We start from the raw sequence: 21,764 nt of genomic DNA on the forward strand, positions 1-21,764 counted from the left end.
CATGTGACTTGTGAAGTGAATTGCTTGCATCAGACATTTTTAGGGGCTTCATAGCAAAAGGGGTGAATACATATGCACATGCCAATTTTTAGTTATTTGATCCCATACATTTAATTTATGCCTTTATTTTTCTCACTTCACTAGCTTGGACAATTTACTGCTGATGCATCACACACACAAGTCGGATTACAAAACTATTTACACACAGGTTGTAATGTAACAAAATAGGTAAAAAGTCAAGGGGTGTGTGAACACTTTCGCAAGCCACTGTATCCACTCAGGAACTTTTAAGTACTGGATTGGGAGGAATCACTTCTTCCAAATGATCCCCACTGGAGGCTGTGGATTCATAAATTGTGTTGCCAATTCACTGTCTGGCCACCACTGGTGACGACCACTGCTGCTGCTGCAGTTAAAGAGGAACTTCCAACTGACTGCTGACCAGCCATCATCCCCCACGGAAGCCACAGTGGGAGAAAAACGCCATGTGAAAGCCCCCACAGACTTCATCTTTACAAACTGAATAACACCAAGTTTTTAACCTGTCTATGTTCTGCGGTCCACCCATTCTCTTTAAAAGGAACCTGTCACCAGAAAAAAAACAAACCCGTTATTAACCTGCAGCATACAGCGAAGGTGATTAACCATCTATCTGCATGTTAATAGTGTTTTTTCCCTTAAATAACCTTGGTTGCTCTTCTCTGAACTCCCCTCTAGCTCAGCTATATCCTTTTTATACACCAGAGACCAAAATTGTACCCAGTATGCCAAGTGTGCCTGAACTTGTGGCTTGTATAGAAGCAAAACTATATTCCCGTCATGAGCATCCATGTTTCTTTTAAGGCATACCATGATTTTTGTTTTTGCTTTAGCAGCAGCTGCCTGACACCACTGATCACTAAAGTTGAGTTTGCTGTCTACTAATACACTGGCCAGTTGTACCCAATGAAATACTATTTAGGAGATAGTTCTACATTTAGGTTTCCTCTTTAAAACTGGATCCTTTTGCATTAATCTATTTATAAAGTGCCTTTTTCTTTGCCCCAGCCGCCGTAAATCCCTTTGTAATATTAAATGATCCTCCTCTGTTATTACCTTGTAGAGATTAGTATCGTCTGCAAATATTGACATTCTACTCGGTACATCCTATACAAGGTCATTTATAAACATATTAAAAAGAGGGCCCAATACTGACCCCTGTGGTACCATATTATTGTGACCAAATCAGTGTCTTCCATTAAAAACCATCTTCTGTTTCCCCTTCACACATTTTCCCTTAGTCCTATTGCTCTCATTTTATGCAATCAAATCATAGCTCACATTCACCCATTATCCCAATGATTTAATATTGTTGGAAGCAAATTATGATTTCTAATTCCTTCATCTTGTAGGTAAGGCCTCTAGCATTAGTGTACATGCACTTTATGTATTTCGCTGTAAGTCTTTTTCTCTTCTCTGTATCTGTCCTAACCCCATAATATCTATATCTATATCTATCATGAGGTTAGGAAATATAGATGTATATAAAACACTACCTGAATACGCCACTAGGAGGAGCTCATTACATAGACTATTGTAGCTCCTATCGAACAAGTCCTCAGTGAGCTCCCCCTAGTGGTGGCTGCTGATGTGCAGAAAAGAATAAAAAACACAATTCTGATTGTCATTGAGAACAAAGCACTAGTGACAAAGTGACACGATTGATGAAGGAAAAAAAAAAAAAAAAAAGTGTATAACACCTTGAGTTTTTATAGAAACTAAACATGTATTTCTGAGCACAGAACAATCCCACCACTAGCATGGAAACAAGAAATACAATAGCAGCTACTTGGAATATATTTTTTTTTTAAATAAAGGGGATATCCTTGATTTATGTATATTTAAAAAAAAAAAGTCTACATTTATCAAGCAAAATTGCCATTTCTGTCCTTGGGCTTTGTCTGGCTTTGCAGTTTACTTGTATGGGAAAGAGCTGCAATACCAGGCACAACCAATGGGCAGAAGTGTCACTGTTTCTCAAGAAAAAAAAAATACATTTAATGGATATCCCCTTTAAGTCCCAAGTGTGAGAACAAAGTGAAGGTGACGCAGGGGAGCAGCGTTTGAGGGGATGGCGGATGGAATGTGTCTTTCGGTTGCCTGTGTCCTTTACTGCAGAGATGGGGCGAAGGTGGGACGGGGTCTGGAATGAGGTTGGGGGGGGGGGGAGGACGATGCTGTAGTGAGGAACCAGCGTGGCCGTTAGATCTAACGCTTCACAGTTTGCTACGTCCTCTGCGGACAAAGAAAAAATATCACCATTAGTGTGTGTTCAATATGAAAACAGGCACATAATGTACATTCATGCATCATCTTCCATCTTCAGGAGCACACTGCTCCCCGGCCTCCCTGCTTTGCACTCGACAGTAACGACAATCACCTCGATCCCTGTCCCCATCGGGTCCAATCGAACCTATCAGTATGTACATAGACAATTCTTCATTTAGTCTATCCAATGTCAGGTTCTTTTGTAGGATGCAGGAGGCTCAGGAGCTGAGCCCGCACCATACCCAGCAGATGCTGGATGTGTCACACAGCCAACATATTCCTCACGTATTGAGATATCGCCACGAAGAAACACAAAGTTTTACTCTACCAGCAAAGTGAATAAGCTCTCTAAAGTCTCGTGCACTCGCTGCTTATTTTTTCCTTGCAGATTTGACGCAGTTTCCAATCAGCAGGCTGTCATTTCTTCCACCCAAATAACTGAATAATAAACGTATAAAAACCCACCCGTAGTTTAACTAACGTTTTTTCCTGTCAACGCTCCAATATTTGTAGCAGATTTTTCATACCCAAAGGGAATTTGTCACTAAGTTTTTGTCACCTAATCTGAGAGCAGCATAACGCAGGGTCTCTCCCAGGGTTACTGGGCTGCCTGCTGCAGTTTTGATAAAATCAGTGTTTTATCAGCAGGAGATTATCACTAGAAGACTAGTAAACCTGCTGCCATGTAGTTCTTCATACTCATGAGCTCTGTATAACCTCGCCCCCTCACACTACTGATTGGCAGCTTTCTGCCTATGTACAGTGTACACAGCAGAAAGCAGCCACTGTGCATAGGCAGAAAGCTGCCAATCAGTGGTGTGGGGTTATACAGAGCTCAGCATTCAGAGACCTGCTAGCTCTGAGAAACTGAGATTGTATCAAAACTGAAGCAAGCAGCCCAGTAAGTGACACAATCGCTGGAATCAGGGTCTCCGGCACTGTGCCATCAGCAGCAGCTCCTCCAGCACGGAGTACCCAGCGTTGCCATGCCTAGGCCTATGTCAGCGCTCGTCCTGTCTGATCTGATGGAGGGACACATGCAGGGTTATGCGGCACCTGTTCTGCTGGTGTCACAGCTCGTCATGCTCCTCCTGGGGGATGTCTACCGGCTGATGACAGGCGGCCGGAGTGAAGAACTCCATGAGGTATTCGCAGCGACTGGGTTCAGAGGTCGACGTGACCACGGTCTCTTTACCGCAGTACAGCTTCACCTGCGGACCAGGAAAAACAAGCAAAAAACCCCACATTATTCACGCGTGTCAGCGCGTCCACCACTGGCAGCACACGGAGTATAAGCACAGAAAACAGGGATAAAAAAGGTTACTGCCGGGTCATTCACATTACTAATAAATATATTATATATATATATATATATATATATATATATATATATATATATATATATATATATATATATATATATATATATATATATATATATATATATATATATATATATCTCTCAGTCACCCTACAGTGGGAGGGGCAGACGCCCATGTCACAAAGCTCCTCCCCTCCTATTCCCCCGTGGTGGGAGGGGCAGACGCCCATGTCACTTAGCTCCTCCCCTATCCCCCTGTAGTAGGAGGGGCAGATGCCATGTCTCAAATCTCCTCCCCTCCTGTGGTGGGAGGGGCAGATGCCCATGTCACAAAGCTCCTCCCCTATTACCTTATGGTGGGAGGGGCATGTCACTTAGCTCCTCCCCTATAGTAGGAGGGGCAGATGCCATGCCACATAGCTCCTCCCATCCTATTTCCCTGTGGTGGGAGGGTCAGACATGTCAATTAGCCCCTCCCCTCCCATTCCCCTGTGGTGGGAGGGGCAGATGTGATGTCACTTAGCTCCTCCCCTATTCCCCCTGCAGTAGGAGGGGCAGATGCCATGCCACATAGCTCCTCCCATCCTATTCGCCTGTGGTGGGAGGGGTAGACTCAGTCACATAGCTCCTCCCTCTTGACTATCACATGGGAGTGGCACACTGCATGTCACATAGCTTTCCCTACTCCTTTCTGGGTCACCACAAGGGGGGGCAAATCCTTTCCATCACTCACTTGTGTCGATCGGTTTGGTCCCTGCCAACAGGCTGTGCCTTGTTCATATTTCATTGTACTAAATCGATCATTTTCGGGTCCCGACCAGAATCCCCACGATCTGTGGAAAAGAAGAATCATCAGAAATAATTGGGCCCCAAGATCTAAACACAAAAAAGACCAAAACCTCTCACCCCAGATTAGTCTCCGAGCCGCCAACCTTCGGCTTCTGCGTCACACGACTAAATGGGCACAAGCGATAAATATACCTGGGAAAGAAAATCACAGGGACATCCAATAATACAACCCGAACACAATCACCCCATATACAGGGACTTATAGTACACAATCACCCAGGAACGTCTCCCGGTATACTCACTCGCTTGTCAATAGCTCATAGCATTGTCCATAAAGATAAGAAAACTCCCCGTGTGATCCAAAATTCAACGAGATCTCCTTCTCCAGATTCCTAAACACAAAAGTGCAAGAAAGGTCAAAGCCCAACGAGAGAACCGAGGTAACGTAATACTAGGGGTAATAAGAGGCTCAAGAGCCGGGTTACTGTAATAGGGGGTTATAGGGGCAATAAGAGGATTAGGAGCCGGGTTACAGGGTAATAAGAGGCTCAGGAGCCGGGTTACAGGGGTAATAAGAGGCTCAGGAGCCGGGTTACAGGGGTAATAAGAGGCTCAGGAGCCGGGTTACAGGGGTAATAAGAGGATCAGGAGCCGGGTTACTGTAATAAGAGGTTACAGGGTAATAAGAGGATCAGGAGCCGGGTTACTGTAATAAGAGGATCAGGAGCCGGGTTACTGTAATAAGAGGATCAGGAGCCGGGTTACTGTAATAAGAGGATCAGGAGCCGGGTTACTGTAATAAGAGGATCAGGAGCCGGGTTACTGTAATAAGAGGATCAGGAGCCGGGTTACTGTAATAAGAGGATCAGGAGCCGGGTTACTGTAATAAGAGGATCAGGAGCCGGGTTACTGTAATAAGAGGATCAGGAGCCGGGTTACTGTAATAAGAGGATCAGGAGCCGGGTTACTGTAATAAGAGGATCAGGAGCCGGGTTACTGTAATAAGAGGATCAGGAGCCGGGTTACTGTAATAAGAGGTTACAGGGTAATAAGAGGATCTGGAGCCGGGTTACTGTAATAAGAGGTTACAGGGTAATAAGAGGGTCAGGAGCCGGGTTACTGTAATAAGAGGCTACAGGGGTAATAAGAGGATCAGGAGCCGGGTTACTGCAATAAGAGGTTACAGGGGTAATAAGAGGATCAGGAGCCGGGTTACTGTAATAAGAGGTTACAAGGGTAATAAGAGGATCAGGAGCCGGGTTACTGTAATAAGAGGATCAGGAGCCGGGTTACTGTAATAAGAGGTTACAGGGTAATAAGAGGATCTGGAGCCGGGTTACTGTAATAAGAGGTTACAGGGTAATAAGAGGGTCAGGAGCCGGGTTACTGTAATAAGAGGTTACAGGGTAATGAGAGGGTCAGGAGCCGGGTTACTGTAATAAGAGGTTACAGGGTAATGAGAGGATCAGGAGCCGGGTTACTGTAATAAGAGGTTACAGGGGTAATAAGAGGATCTGGAGCGGGGTTACTGTAATAAGAGGTTACAGGGTAATGAGAGGATCAGGAGCCGGGTTACTGCAATAAGAGGTTACAGGGGTAATGATACGATCAGGAGCCGGGTTACTACAAACCTAATGGTATCCTCGATTTCTCGCAGGGACTTCTCCGCTTCATCATACTGATTACGAGCCACTTGAGCAGCTGCAATAAAGACAATATTGAGAGGCTTTTAAAGGACGATAGGGGCGGTAGTCATTACTTAGAGGATGGATTATGTCACTTACTGTCTATCAGAGCCTGGGTGGCCTCGTCATACGGGGGCATCTCCACCTCCTCTGTGGGTGACTTGCTTGGTGGAGCCTGTGATGGACACGAGGAGCGGATCACGCACACAAAACCTTACGTGTTACACCTTCCCCTCCCCCACACGCCGGCCGTACTGATGTGTACTATAATGAATGTTATAATAAATCCCTCTTCCTTACACTCATTAGCTCCCCTTAGCGGCGGCTCGGGGAGGCAGAATTTTCTTATGGACTTACCTTGTGATCTTCATCCGAGTCGTCATCATCATCCTCATCTTCCTCAGCTACGTCATCATCATCCTCATCTTCCTCAGCGGGGATTTCTGGGTGGCTTTCTGTCCCCTCTTCCACTGGAGGCAATGGTGGGGCGTCGCTCTAGCAAACATTAAGCCCCCATGAATATCAGCCACAAGCAAGGGCCAGAAATCCTGGTATCAGCCCCTACCTCTGACTTGAACTTTTCTTTAATCTGTGGCCACACAGAGTCCAGGAAAGTGGCTGTGTCCACCGAGTACGACCCTCCGAGGAGATCCTGCACCGAGGAAGAAGACACGACACCCGATTAGGGTCCCGAGGTGGTCCGCTCAGCGCCACAGCCCCTTCCTCCTTCATCAGTCACACCACACCCATTAAGGAACTGCGGCTCAGATCACATTCACTTCTATAAGGAGCTGCAGTACCCAATAATGGCCACTACACAGTGTACAGCGCTGAGCTGGACCTCTGGGGGCTTCAAATAGCTCATCGGTAGGGTGCTGGACCCCAACTGACATCATTTGGCCAAGTGACTGTGATAAGAAAGGGGATGATTGCAGACTGCAGCCAAAGAGGCACAGCTTTCTCTCAAGTGCACCGCTGCCCCAACTTGCTGCGCTCCCTCCACCCACGGGCCTCACCAGGGCTTCTTTTTCGGACAACAATCCATCCCCATCTGAATCCAGCTCCATGTGAGAGAGCAGCTCCGGTGTGGAAAGCCTATAGAAGACAGACATGATGAAGGCACAGGTCTGCATGGGAGCTGTATACACAAAACGTCAGAAGCGTGGCCCCTCTGATCTGCACCACTCACATGCCGTCTGAATCCTTGTCCAGCTCGGCAAACACTTCCAGGGAGCGTTTTTTCTCCATGGCGGCCTTCTCAACATCCCTCCGCTCTGCAAGAGGCAAACGCAGATCTGTAAATGCCCCAAATCCGGGGTAATAAAGCTGCGAGTGACGGGCGGCGGCCAGCACCTTCCCACTCCTTCTTGTGAGCATCTTTCGCTTCCTTCTCCGGTTCCTCAGCCGCCTCCTTCTCGGTGCGCAGGATGTCCACCTGCGCCTGCACGCTCTGCCGCTTCTCCACCAGCTCCTGCAGCTGCACCTGCACGGGAAACAGTCAGCATGCGGGAAATGTGAGCGCTAAACTGCTACCAATGTGAGGGCAATTAGACCCTACAGGACACCATGAGTGCACTCGGCTGACACGCGCCCCTCCTGGTCCCAGCGCCATAAGTGCACTCGGCTGACACGCGCACCCTCCTGGTCCCAGCGCCATAAGTGCACTCGGCTGACACGAGCACCCTCCTGGTCCCAGCGCCATAAGTGCACTTGGCTGACACGCGCACCCTCCTGGTCCCAGCGCCATAAGTGCACTCGGCTGACACGCGCACCCTCCTGGTCCTAGCGCCATAAGTGCACTCGGCTGACACGCGCACCCTCCTGGTCCCAGCGCCATAAGTGAACTCGGCTGACACGCGCACCCTCCTGGTCCCAGCGCCATAAGTGAACTCGGCTGACACGCGCCCCTCCTGGCCCCAGCGCCATAAGTGCACTCGGCTGACACGCGCACCCTCCTGGTCCCAGCGCCATAAGTGCACTCGGCTGACACGAGCACCCTCCTGGTCCCAGCGCCATAAGTGCACTTGGCTGACACGCGCACCCTCCTGGTCCCAGCGCCATAAGTGCACTCGGCTGACACGCGCACCCTCCTGGTCCTAGCGCCATAAGTGCACTCGGCTGACACGCGCACCCTCCTGGTCCCAGCGCCATAAGTGAACTCGGCTGACACGCGCACCCTCCTGGTCCCAGCGCCATAAGTGAACTCGGCTGACACGCGCCCCTCCTGGCCCCAGCGCCATAAGTGCACTCGGCTGACACGCGCACCCTCCTGGTCCCAGCGCCATAAGTGCACTCGGCTGACAAGCGCACCCTCCTGGTCCCAGCACCATAAGTGCACTCGGCTGACAAGCGCACCCTCCTGGTCCCAGCGCCATAAGTGCACTCGGCTGACAAGCGCACCCTCCTGGTCCCAGCTCCATAAGTGCACTCGGCTGACACGCGCCCCTCCTGGTCCCAGCGCCATAAGTGCACTCGGCTGACACGCGCCCCTCCTGGTCCCAGCGCCATAAGCGCACTCGGCTGACACGCGCCCCTCCTGGTCCCAGCGCCATAAGTGCACACATTCATAAATCGCTAGCAGCGGATTATCTGTCCTGAGAACAGAAGGATAAGGCATATTGAAGTCCACATGCCCAATCCCCTCAATCTGTCACTTTGAATGGTCGGCCAGTCCCACCAAGATTAATCTACGGCCATGACCACCCTCAGGGCCATCACCTGTTTCTCCTCTCTGCCTTTTCGGGCTTCCTCGATAAACTTCTGCTTCAGCAGCATGCCCTCCCGGGCCATCTCGGCCTTCTTCTCCAGATCCTCTCGCTCTTTTTTGCCCATCTCTCTGAGAAAGACCAGAAAGAGATAGAAGTGAAAAATCCCCCCGCCCAAAAAAATACTAGCAAAAGATCATCATCATCTCCACAGGGGGGCGCTCCTCACCGGCACGTGTTCTGGCAGTGCGCTCCGCTGTTATACTCGTCGGTGGTGTCACAGCAATCTGCAGGGAGAGGAGAAGATTGTAAGCTCTGCGGCTCCTGATAGACAATAGGTTATAAGATCTCTGCTTGCTCTCAGTGAATGGGACCATTCTGAGCCGAAAGCAAGCGCAGACCCAATACCTCTCACAGCTGAGGGTTTGCTGCAATTGTACCGTCTACACAGGCATCAATTAAAGGGATATACCCATTTGCCAGGATCTGTGGTGGTCCGGTCTGACCTCCGGGACCCACGCCCATCCCACGACTGAAGGGGACACGGCGCAGTGACCTCTTTTCAGACTTTCCCCATGTTTAGTAACCTGTGTGTTTAGTGCATATGAAACTACGATCTCCAGTGTGCTGGGACTTGTGGTTCCACAAGTTCCGGATGATGTGATTCCTTACCACAGATGCCGTCGTTGACCCGCGAGGATGGGATGTACTGGGGCTTGAACCCGGGGTTGGTACAGTGGAATTTTCCATTGGAGCATGCAGCGGTTCCTGATGGGAGGAAAGAAGGCCCACAGCCTGGTCATTAAGGAGTTAAACAGACTGGAGAACGGATGGTTGTAACGTACAATTGGGCACCATGTAATACCAGGTTTATCCACCAGACGGCGCTCTCCTTACCGGGCTCGTCGGTTCCATCCGCGCAGTCGCAGTAGTCGTCGTTCACGCGGTCGAAGAGGATGGTCTTGGACCCGTCCAGGCAGGTGAAGGGTTTGGTCTCATCGTAGAAGCTGCGATCTGTGAAAGACAGCGACGCTGAGAATATGGCGGCTGTCTAACGACGCGTCCCTTTAAGTCACAGGTCCCTCACCATCTGCTATCACTATAGCCAGCACTGAGGTGGTCACCCAGCTTTCCCAGATCCTCGATTGCCATTTCCGCAGAGCTATGGTCGTGTGGGGTATAATACTAAGCTGTTTTATCACTCAGGGGTCTGGGAAAGCTGGGTGACAGCACATGGGAGAGATGTAGTGCTGTCCGTATATTTGCCATCCCAGACTGCGCAAATCAGATCAGTTCTACTGAAATTCATCTGCTGACTCCATAGCCGAGCAGACTGGTCACTCAGGAGTCTGGGAAAGCTGGCTGGCATCGCATGGGAGAGTCATAGTGGTGGCCATATATTGGTTACCAATATTTCTCAAGATTGGCCACAACTACTAAATGCCACCCAGCTTTCCCAGACTCTCGAGTGGCACATCTGCTCGGCTATAGATGCGGCAGATGTATTACAGTTTAATTACACTGATTTGCTCTGCTTGGGAAAGCTGGGTGACAACGTAGTCACAGCAATGGCAAGTGCAGGAGTTGTCACCCGGCATGACACAGCAATAGGGGAAGCCGTATATTGCCACCCAGCTTTCCCAAACTGAGCAAATAGAATAATCTACCTGCTGCATCCAAAGCCATTCGCTCAGTCTGGGAAAGCTGGGTGGCAATATACGGCTTCCCCTATTGCTGTGTCCTGCCGGGTGACAACTCCTGCACTGGCCATTGCTGTGACTACACTGTATCACCCATATAAGGCTCCCACTATTGCTGTCTCATGTCTTGTCACCCAGCTTTCTCAAATTCCTGAGTGGCAAACCTGAATACACTCAACATCTACAGATTTGCCTTTCCGAAATCTAAAAAAGCCGTGTAACGACTCCTGCAAGAGAGGTAATTGTGACTGTTGTGTCACCCAGCTTTCCCAGACTGAGCAAATTGGATTAGTTCTAGTGCTGTGATTCATCAGCTGCCTCCATAGCTGAGCAGGCTGGCCTCTCAGGAGACTGGGAAAGCTGGGTGGAATCGCATGGTGGAGCTGTGGTGGTGGCCAGAATTCAGAAGCATAAGTAATCAATAAATGGCTACTACTTAACAGCTCTGGCGTGCAATGCCACTCTGTTTTCTCAGACTCCTGAAGTCTGCTCAACTATGGATGCAGCAGATATATTACAGTAAAATTAATTAGACTTTCTGGGTCTGGGAAAAGCTGGGTGACAATATAAAGCTTCCACTACAGCTATCACACGTGCTATCACCCAGCTTTTCCACACTCCTGAGTGGCATATCTGTGTACTTTTGTAGGAAAAACATCCAACAACTATTATGCAGACTTGCCATTCAGAATTCTGAAAAAGCCGGGTGATGACTCCTACATCGGCCATTGCTTTGACTACAATGTGTCACCCAGCTTTCCCAAGCAGAGCAAATCGGTGTAATTCATCTGCTGCATCCATAGCCGAGCAGACTTGTCATTCAGGAGTCTGAGAAAGTGGAGTGGCATTGCACGCCAGAGCTGTAAAGTAGTAGCCATGTATTGATTACTTATGCTTCTGAATTCTGGCCACCACCACAGCTCCACCATGCAATGCCACCCAGCTTTCCCAGTCTCCTGAGAGGCGAGCCTGCTCAGCTATGGAGGCAGCAGAAGACTTAGAGTAGAACTAATCCAATTTGGTCAGTCTGGGAAAGATGGGTGACACAACAGTCACAATTACCTCTCTTGCAGGAGGCGTCACCGGGCTTTTTTAGATATCTGAAAGGCAAGTCTGCACAATAATAGATGTTGGGTGTTTTTACTGCAAAAGTACTCAGATTTGCCACACAAGAGTCTGTGAAAGCTGGGTGACAAGACATGAGACAGCAATAGTGGAAGCCTAGTATTGGCACCCAGCTTTCCCAGACTGAGCAAATAGAATAAACTACCTGCTGCATCCATAGCAAAGTAGCCTTGTCTTTCAGAAGTCTGGGAAAGCTGGGTGTTATTTCATGTGAGAACTGAGAGGGAGGCCATTTATTAATTACACCCGTTTCTCTAAGGCCCTGCCATGCGATGTCACCCAGCTTTCCCAGACTTCTGAGCGACCAGCCTGCTCTGGAGGCAGCTGATGAATCACAGTAGAACTAAACTGATTAGCTCAGTCTGGGAAAGCTGGGTGACAACAGAGTCACAATTACCGCTCTTGCAGGAGGTGTAACCCAGCTTTTTCAGACTTCTAAATGGCAAGTGGGCATAATTATATGTATTTGATGCATTTCTGTATGTACGACAGCTGCATTGGAAGTGATATATTGCCACCCAGCTTTTCTAGTCTCCTGAGGGACAAATCGGCTTCGTTTTCTTACTAGACGTACCTCAGACACGCACAGCTGCCAGCCAGGACTCTGGAGAAGCTGAATGACCATCGACGTGAGCACAGGTCAATATGGACAGCAGTACAGCTCCGATCATCCAGCTTTCCCAGACTCCTGAACGGCAGCAGTGCTTTCTTACAGGGGTTGCACCATCTTGCATATTTAGAAAGTGTTTATGTAATGCGTAGAAGGAGACTGAATAACCCATTTAAGGGCGTAGAAAGACATAAATAGATTGATTTTCCATTCAGAAGTCCGGGAAAGCTGGGTGACACCTTATTGACATATTACCTGGTCCATACAGAAAAATCTAGAATATGAGCAGAGCATTAGGTTTTCCTGGTGCAGTTCACAGGACAGTCAGCAGAGAGCGCTGAAACCTACAGACAAGTGACAAGAATGAGGTACAGACCCTTGAATGAAGCTTATCACCAACACTTAAAGAAAAACCGTCAGTGTCACAGCGCCACCAAGAGTCCGGGAGGAAGTATTGCCTATTGGTGTATAGAATAGCAGTAATAATGAATGAAGTCAGCACTCACTGGACAGGGAAACCCCGCGAGGTCTCTTCACCTCCACCGCCCGACAGGCGAGCCCGGCCAGGAGGACCAGGAAAACAACCAGCGACCGCATCTCCGCAACCAGGAATCAATATCCGCCTTCCGGAGCCTCGTTGACACTGTCAGTGGGAGAAAAGTCTCAGAGAAGATGCACTTCCGCAGACGTCACTTCCGGACGAAACGAACGGCCATCTTGGTTGAGGCATCAAATCAATTGTTTTAACGCTTTTCTTAAACGATGGCGATGAATAATGGAAATTATTTAATCAGAGACTGTGTTATAATTCATTGGTTATTTTTGACATTTAGACAGAAAGAGAGTCTTAACATGGTCGATATATCCCCATAGGAAGTGGTATGAGAGTACCAAGATGGCGGATGGGGCTCAGCCAATGGAAACGCGTTGTCAGCCGTTGTTAGGGAAACAGTTACTAAGCAGCAGAGTTGTTGGGGACAGAGGAGCTGCTACTGGAGACATTAGAAGGTGAGCACCGAGTCGTGTGCAGTGTGTGATATATACAGTAATGGTGGAGGAGACGTCACCACAGGGGAATATGGGGGCAACCGGGGGCTTTGTGTGATATATACAGTAATGGTGGAGGAGACGTCACTACAGGGGAATATGGGGGCAGCCGGGGGCAGTGTGTGATATATACAGTAATGGTGGAGGAGACGTCACCACAGGGGAATATGGGGGCAGCCGGGGGCAGTGTGTGATATATACAGTAATGGTGGAGGAGACGTCACCACAGGGGAATATGGGGGCAGCCGGGGGCAGTGTGTGATATATACAGTAATGGTGGAGGAGACGTCACCACAGGGGAATATGGGGGCAGCCGGGGGCAGTGTGTGATATATACAGTAATGGTGGAGGAGACGTCACCACAGGAGAATATGGGGGCAGCCGGGGGCAGTGTGTGATATCTACAGTAATGGTGGAGGAGACGTCACCACAGGGGAATATGGGGGCAGCCGGGGGCAGTGTGTGATTTATACAGTAATGGTGGAGGAGACGTCACTACAGGGGAATATGGGGGCAGCCGGGGGCAGTGTGTGATATATACAGTAATGGTGGAGGAGACGTCACTACAGGGGAATATGGGGGCAGCCGGGGGCAGTGTGTGATATATACAGTAATGGTGGAGGAGACGTCACTACAGGGGAATATGGGGGCAGCCGGGGGCAGTGTGTGATATCTACAGTAATGGTGGAGGAGACGTCACCACAGGGGAATATGGGGGCAGCCGGGGGCAGTGTGTGATATATACAGTAATGGTGGAGGAGACGTCACCACAGGGGAATATGGGGGCAGCCGGGCAGTGTGTGATATCTACAGTAATGGTGGAGGAGACGTCACCACAGGGGAATATGGGGGCAGCCGGGGGCAGTGTGTGATATATACAGTAATGGTGGAGGAGACGTCACCACAGGGGAATATGGGGGCAGCCGGGGGCAGTGTGTGATATATACAGTAATGGTGGAGGAGACGTCACCACAGGAGAATATGGGGGCAGCCGGGGGCAGTGTGTGATATATACAGTAATGGTGGAGGAGACGTCACCACAGGGGAATATGGGGGCAGCCGGGGGCAGTGTGTGATATCTACAGTAATGGTGGAGGAGACGTCACCACAGGGGATTATGGGGGCAGCCGGGGGCAGTGTGTGATATATACAGTAATGATAGAGGAGACGTCACCACAGGGGAATATGGGGGCAGCCGGGGGCAGTGTGATATATACAGTAATGGTGGAGGAGACGTCACCACAGGGAAATATGGGGGCAGCCGGGGGCAGTGTGTGATTTATACGGTAATGGTGGAGGAGACGTCACCACAGGGGAATATGGGGGCAGCCGGGGGCAGTGTGTGATATATACAGTAATGGTGGAGGAGATGTCACCACAGAGGAATATGGGGGCAGCCGGGGGCAGTGTGTAATATATACAGTAATGGTGGAGGAGACGTCACCACAGGGGAATATGGGGGCAGTGTGTGATATATACAGTAATGGTGGAGGAGACGTCACCACAGGGGAATATGGGGGCAGCCGGGGGCAGTGTGTGATATATACAGTAATGGTGCAGGAGACGTCACTACAGGGGAATATGGGGGCAGCCGGGGGCAGTGTGTGATATCTACAGTAATGGTGGAGGAGACGTCACCACAGGGGATTATGGGGGCAGCCGGGGGCAGTGTGTGATATATACAGTAATAGTGGAGGAGACGTCACCACAGGAGAATATGGGGGCAGCCGGGGGCAGTGTGTGATTTATACAGTAATGGTGGAGGAGAAGTCACCACAGGGGAATATGGGGGCAGCCGGGGGCAGTGTGTGATATCTACAGTAATGGTGGAGGAGACGTCACCACAGGGGATTATGGGGGCAGCCGGGGGCAGTGTGTGATATATACAGTAATGGTGGAGGAGACGTCACCACAGGAGAATATGGGGGCAGCCGGGGGCAGTGTGTGATTTATACAGTAATGGTGGAGGAGAAGTCACCACAGGGGAATATGGGGGCAGCCGGGGGCAGTGTGTGATATCTACAGTAATGGTGGAGGAGACGTCACCACAGGGGATTATGGGGGCAGCCGGGGGCAGTGTGTGATATATACAGTAATGGTGGAGGAGACGTCACCACAGGAGAATATGGGGGCAGCCGGGGGCAGTGTGTGATATATACAGTAATGGTGGAGGAGACGTCACCACAGGAGAATATGGGGGCAGCCGGGGGCAGTGTGTGATTTATACAGTAATGGTGGAGGAGAAGTCACCACAGGGGAATATGGGGGCAGCCGGGGGCAGTGTGTGATATCTACAGTAATGGTGGAGGAGACGTCACCACAGGGGATTATGGGGGCAGCCGGGGGCAGTGTGTGATATATACAGTAATGGTGGAGGAGAAGTCACCACAGGGGAATATGGGGGCAGCCGGGGGCAGTGTGTGATATCTACAGTAATGGTGGAGGAGACGTCACCACAGGGAAATATGGGGGCAGCTGGGGGCAGTGTGTGATATATACAGTAATGATAGAGGAGACGTCACCACAGGGGAATATGGGGGCAGCCGGGGGCAGTGTGATATATACAGTAATGGTGGAGGAGACGTCACCACAGGGAAATATGGGGGCAGCCGGGGGCAGTGTGTGATTTATACGGTAATGGTGGAGGAGACGTCACCACAGGGGAATATGGGGGCAGCCGGGGGCAGTGTGTGATATATACAGTAATGGTGGAGGAGATGTCACCACAGAGGAATATGGGGGCAGCCGGGGGCAGTGTGTAATATATACAGTAATGGTGGAGGAGACGTCACCACAGGGGAATATGGGGGCAGTGTGTGATATATACAGTAATGGTGGAGGAGACGTCACCACAGGGGAATATGGGGGCAGCCGGGGGCAGTGTGTGATATATACAGTAATGGTGCAGGAGACGTCACCACAGGGGAATATGGGGGCAGTGTGTGATATATACAGTAATGGTGGAGGAGACGTCACCTCAGGGGAATATGGGGGCAGCCGGGGGCATTGTGTGATATATACAGTAATGGTGGAGGAGACGTCACCACGGGGGAATATGGGGGCAGCCGGGGGCAGTGTGTGATATATACAGTAATGGTGGAGGAGACGTCACCACAGGGGAATATGGGGGCAGCCGGGGGCAGTGTGTGATATATACAGTAATGGTGGAGGAGACGTCACCACAGGGGAATATGGGGTCAGCCGGGGGCAGTGTGTAATATGTACATTAATGGTGGAGGAGACTTCACCACAGGGGAATATGGGGGCAGCCGGGGGCTTTGTGTGATATATACAGTAATGGTGGAGGAGACGTCACCACAGGGGAATATGGGGGCAGCCGGGGGCTTTGTGTGATATACACAGTAATGGTGGAGGAGACATCACCACAGGGGAATATGGGGGCAGCCGGGGGCAGTGTGTGATATATACAGTAATGGTGGAGGAGACGTCACCACAGGGGAATATGGGGGCAGCCGGGGGCTTTGTGTGATATATACAGTAATGGTGGAGGAGACGTCACCACAGGAGAATATGGGGGCAGCCGGGGGCAGTGTGTGATATATACAGTAATGGTGGAGGAGACGTCACTACAGGGGAATATGGGGGCAGCCGGGGGCAGTGTGTGATATCTACAGTAATGGTGGAGGAGACGTCACCACAGGGGAATATGGGGGCAGCCGGGGGCAGTGTGTGATATATACAGTAATGGTGGAGGAGACGTCACCACAGGGGAATATGGGGGCAGCCGGGCAGTGTGTGATATCTACAGTAATGGTGGAGGAGACGTCACCACAGGGGAATATGGGGGCAGCCGGGGGCAGTGTGTGATATATACAGTAATGGTGGAGGAGACGTCACCACAGGGGAATATGGGGGCAGCCGGGGGCAGTGTGTGATATATACAGTAATGGTGGAGGAGACGTCACCACAGGGGAATATGGGGGCAGCCGGGGGCAGTGTGTGATATATACAGTAATGGTGGAGGAGACGTCACCACAGGAGAATATGGGGGCAGCCGGGGGCAGTGTGTGATATATACAGTAATGGTGGAGGAGACGTCACCACAGGGGAATATGGGGGCAGCCGGGGGCAGTGTGTGATATCTACAGTAATGGTGGAGGAGACGTCACCACAGGGGATTATGGGGGCAGCCGGGGGCAGTGTGTGATATATACAGTAATGATAGAGGAGACGTCACCACAGGGGAATATGGGGGCAACCGGGGGCAGTGTGATATATACAGTAATGGTGGAGGAGACGTCACCACAGGGAAATATGGGGGCAGCCGGGGGCAGTGTGTGATTTATACGGTAATGGTGGAGGAGACGTCACCACAGGGGAATATGGGGGCAGCCGGGGGCAGTGTGTGATATATACAGTAATGGTGGAGGAGATGTCACCACAGAGGAATATGGGGGCAGCCGGGGGCAGTGTGTAATATATACAGTAATGGTGGAGGAGACGTCACCACAGGGGAATATGGGGGCAGTGTGTGATATATACAGTAATGGTGGAGGAGACGTCACCACAGGGGAATATGGGGGCAGCCGGGGGCAGTGTGTGATATATACAGTAATGGTGCAGGAGACGTCACTACAGGGGAATATGGGGGCAGCCGGGGGCAGTGTGTGATATCTACAGTAATGGTGGAGGAGACGTCACCACAGGGGATTATGGGGGCAGCCGGGGGCAGTGTGTGATATATACAGTAATAGTGGAGGAGACGTCACCACAGGAGAATATGGGGGCAGCCGGGGGCAGTGTGTGATTTATACAGTAATGGTGGAGGAGAAGTCACCACAGGGGAATATGGGGGCAGCCGGGGGCAGTGTGTGATATCTACAGTAATGGTGGAGGAGACGTCACCACAGGGGATTATGGGGGCAGCCGGGGGCAGTGTGTGATATATACAGTAATGGTGGAGGAGACGTCACCACAGGAGAATATGGGGGCAGCCGGGGGCAGTGTGTGATTTATACAGTAATGGTGGAGGAGAAGTCACCACAGGGGAATATGGGGGCAGCCGGGGGCAGTGTGTGATATCTACAGTAATGGTGGAGGAGACGTCACCACAGGGGATTATGGGGGCAGCCGGGGGCAGTGTGTGATATATACAGTAATGGTGGAGGAGACGTCACCACAGGAGAATATGGGGGCAGCCGGGGGCAGTGTGTGATATATACAGTAATGGTGGAGGAGACGTCACCACAGGAGAATATGGGGGCAGCCGGGGGCAGTGTGTGATTTATACAGTAATGGTGGAGGAGAAGTCACCACAGGGGAATATGGGGGCAGCCGGGGGCAGTGTGTGATATCTACAGTAATGGTGGAGGAGACGTCACCACAGGGGATTATGGGGGCAGCCGGGGGCAGTGTGTGATATATACAGTAATGGTGGAGGAGAAGTCACCACAGGGGAATATGGGGGCAGCCGGGGGCAGTGTGTGATATCTACAGTAATGGTGGAGGAGACGTCACCACAGGGAAATATGGGGGCAGCTGGGGGCAGTGTGTGATATATACAGTAATGATAGAGGAGACGTCACCACAGGGGAATATGGGGGCAGCCGGGGGCAGTGTGATATATACAGTAATGGTGGAGGAGACGTCACCACAGGGAAATATGGGGGCAGCCGGGGGCAGTGTGTGATTTATACGGTAATGGTGGAGGAGACGTCACCACAGGGGAATATGGGGGCAGCCGGGGGCAGTGTGTGATATATACAGTAATGGTGGAGGAGATGTCACCACAGAGGAATATGGGGGCAGCCGGGGGCAGTGTGTAATATATACAGTAATGGTGGAGGAGACGTCACCACAGGGGAATATGGGGGCAGTGTGTGATATATACAGTAATGGTGGAGGAGACGTCACCACAGGGGAATATGGGGGCAGCCGGGGGCAGTGTGTGATATATACAGTAATGGTGCAGGAGACGTCACCACAGGGGAATATGGGGGCAGTGTGTGATATATACAGTAATGGTGGAGGAGACGTCACCTCAGGGGAATATGGGGGCAGCCGGGGGCATTGTGTGATATATACAGTAATGGTGGAGGAGACGTCACCACGGGGGAATATGGGGGCAGCCGGGGGCAGTGTGTGATATATACAGTAATGGTGGAGGAGACGTCACCACAGGGGAATATGGGGGCAGCCGGGGGCAGTGTGTGATATATACAGTAATGGTGGAGGAGACGTCACCACAGGGGAATATGGGGTCAGCCGGGGGCAGTGTGTAATATGTACATTAATGGTGGAGGAGACTTCACCACAGGGGAATATGGGGGCAGCCGGGGGCTTTGTGTGATATATACAGTAATGGTGGAGGAGACGTCACCACAGGGGAATATGGGGGCAGCCGGGGGCTTTGTGTGATATACACAGTAATGGTGGAGGAGACATCACCACAGGGGAATATGGGGGCAGCCGGGGGCAGTGTGTGATATATACAGTAATGGTGGAGGAGACGTCACCACAGGGGAATATGGGGGCAGCCGGGGGCTTTGTGTGATATATACAGTAATGGTGGAGGAGACGTCACCACAGGGGAATATGGGGGCAGCCGGGGGCAGTGTGTGATATATACAGTAATGGTGGAGGAGACGTCACCACAGGGGAATATGGGGGCAGCCGGGGGCAGTGTGTGATATATACAGTAATGGTGGAGGAGACGTCACCACAGGGAAATATGGGGGCAGCCGGGGGCAGTGTGTGATTTATACGGTAATGGTGGAGGAGACGTCACCACAGGGGAATATGGGGGCAGCCGGGGGCAGTGTGTGATATATACAGTAATGGTGGAGGAGACGTCACCACAGGGGAATATGGGGGCAGCCGGGGGCAGTGTGATATATACAGTAATGGTGGAGGAGACGTCACCACAGGGGAATATGGGGGCAGCCGGGGGCAGTGTGTGATATATACACTAATGGTGGAGGAGACGTCACCACAGGGGAATATGGGGGCAGTCGGGGGCAATGTGTGATATATACAGTAATGGTGGAGGAGACGTCACCACGGGGGAATATGGGGGCAGCCGGGGGCAGTGTGTGATATATACAGTAATGGTGGAGGAGACGTCACCACAGGGGAATATGGGGGCAGCCGGGGGCAGTGTGTGATATATACAGTAATGGTGGAGGAGACGTCACCACAGGGGAATATGGGGTCAGCCGGGGGCAGTGTGTAATATGTACATTAATGGTGGAGGACACTTCACCACAGGGGAATATGGGGGCAGCCGGGGGCTTTGTGTGATATATACAGTAATGGTGGAGGAGACGTCACCACAGGGGAATATGGGGGCAGCCGGGGGCTTTGTGTGATATACACAGTAATGGTGGAGGAGACATCACCACAGGGGAATATGGGGGCAGCCGGGGGCAGTGTGTGATATATACAGTAATGGTGGAGGAGACGTCACCACAGGGGAATATGGGGGCAGCCGGGGGCTTTGTGTGATATATACAGTAATGGTGGAGGAGACGTCACCACAGGGGAATATGGGGGCAGCCGGGGGCAGTGTGTGATATATACAGTAATGGTGGAGGAGACGTCACCACAGGGGAATATGGGGGCAGCCGGGGGCAGTGTGTGATATATACAGTAATGGTGGAGGAGACGTCACCACAGGGAAATATGGGGGCAGCAGGGGGCAGTGTGTGATTTATACGGTAATGGTGGAGGAGACGTCACCACAGGGGAATATGGGGGCAGCCGGGGGCAGTGTGTGATATATACAGTAATGGTGGAGGAGACGTCACCACAGGGGAATATGGGGGCAGCCGGGGGCAGTGTGATATATACAGTAATGGTGGAGGAGACGTCACCACAGGGGAATATGGGGGCAGCCGGGGGCAGTGTGTGATATATACACTAATGGTGGAGGAGACGTCACCACAGGGGAATATGGGGGCAGTCGGGGGCAATGTGTGATATATCCAGTAATGGTGGAGGAGACGTCACCACAGGAGAATATGGGGGCAGCCGGGGGCAGTGTGTGATATCTACAGTAATGGTGGAGGAGACGTCACCACAGGGGAATATGGGGGCAGCCAGGGGCAATGTGTGATATATACATTAATGGTGGAGGAGACGTCACCACAGGGTAATATGGGGGCAGCTGGGGGCAGTGTGTGATATATACAGTAATGGTGCAGGAGACGTCACCACAGGGGAATATGGGGGCAGCCAGGGGCAATGTGTGATATATACATTAATGGTGGAGGAGACGTCACCACAGGAGAATATGGGGGCAGCCGGGGGCAGTGTGTGATATATACAGTAATGGTGCAGGAGACGTCACCACAGGGGAATATGGGGGCAACCGGGGGCAGTGTGTGACATATACAGTAATGGTGGAGGAGACTTCACCACAGGGAAATATGGGGGCAGCCGGGGGCATTGTGTGATATATACAGTAATGGTGGAGGAGACGTCACCACAGGGAAATATGGGGGCAGCCGGGGGCAG

The 21,764-nt window shown here is 51.1% G+C and overlaps 2 protein-coding genes across 3 annotated transcripts in view; one reads left to right on the top strand and one right to left on the bottom strand.

Moving 5' to 3' along the window:
• Window positions 1–1,729: 1,729 nt before the first annotated feature.
• PRKCSH (PRKCSH beta subunit of glucosidase II) lies at window positions 1,730–12,939 on the bottom strand. The gene is made up of 17 exons (XM_073654274.1): window positions 12,749–12,939; window positions 9,705–9,821; window positions 9,480–9,575; window positions 9,037–9,094; window positions 8,821–8,938; window positions 7,456–7,585; window positions 7,292–7,376; window positions 7,119–7,197; window positions 6,668–6,754; window positions 6,460–6,597; window positions 6,202–6,277; window positions 6,049–6,118; window positions 4,720–4,809; window positions 4,535–4,609; window positions 4,362–4,461; window positions 3,364–3,518; window positions 1,730–2,274 (listed from the first exon to the last, which is right to left on the bottom strand). The coding sequence occupies exons 1-16, from the start codon at window positions 12,837–12,839 to the stop codon at window positions 3,378–3,380; spliced, it is 1,551 nt and encodes a 516-aa protein (XP_073510375.1). The 5' UTR covers window positions 12,840–12,939; the 3' UTR covers window positions 1,730–2,274; window positions 3,364–3,377.
• Window positions 12,940–13,098: 159 nt separating this feature from the next.
• The window catches only part of ODAD3 (outer dynein arm docking complex subunit 3), a 47,897-nt gene continuing 39,231 nt past the window's right edge, over window positions 13,099–21,764 (top strand). The window contains exon 1 of one of the 2 annotated variants that reach the window (XM_073654272.1): window positions 13,099–13,250. The gene's annotated coding sequence lies outside the window, so the exon portion shown is untranslated. The remainder of the gene's footprint in view (window positions 13,251–21,764) is intronic. The other variant, XM_073654273.1, reaches the window with a different exon arrangement.

This window comes from Phyllobates terribilis, unplaced genomic scaffold (assembly GCF_046119375.1).
Source record: "Phyllobates terribilis strain yellow unplaced genomic scaffold, ASM4611937v1 Scaffold_11__3_contigs__length_659146591, whole genome shotgun sequence".
NCBI lineage: Eukaryota > Metazoa > Chordata > Amphibia > Anura > Dendrobatidae > Phyllobates > Phyllobates terribilis.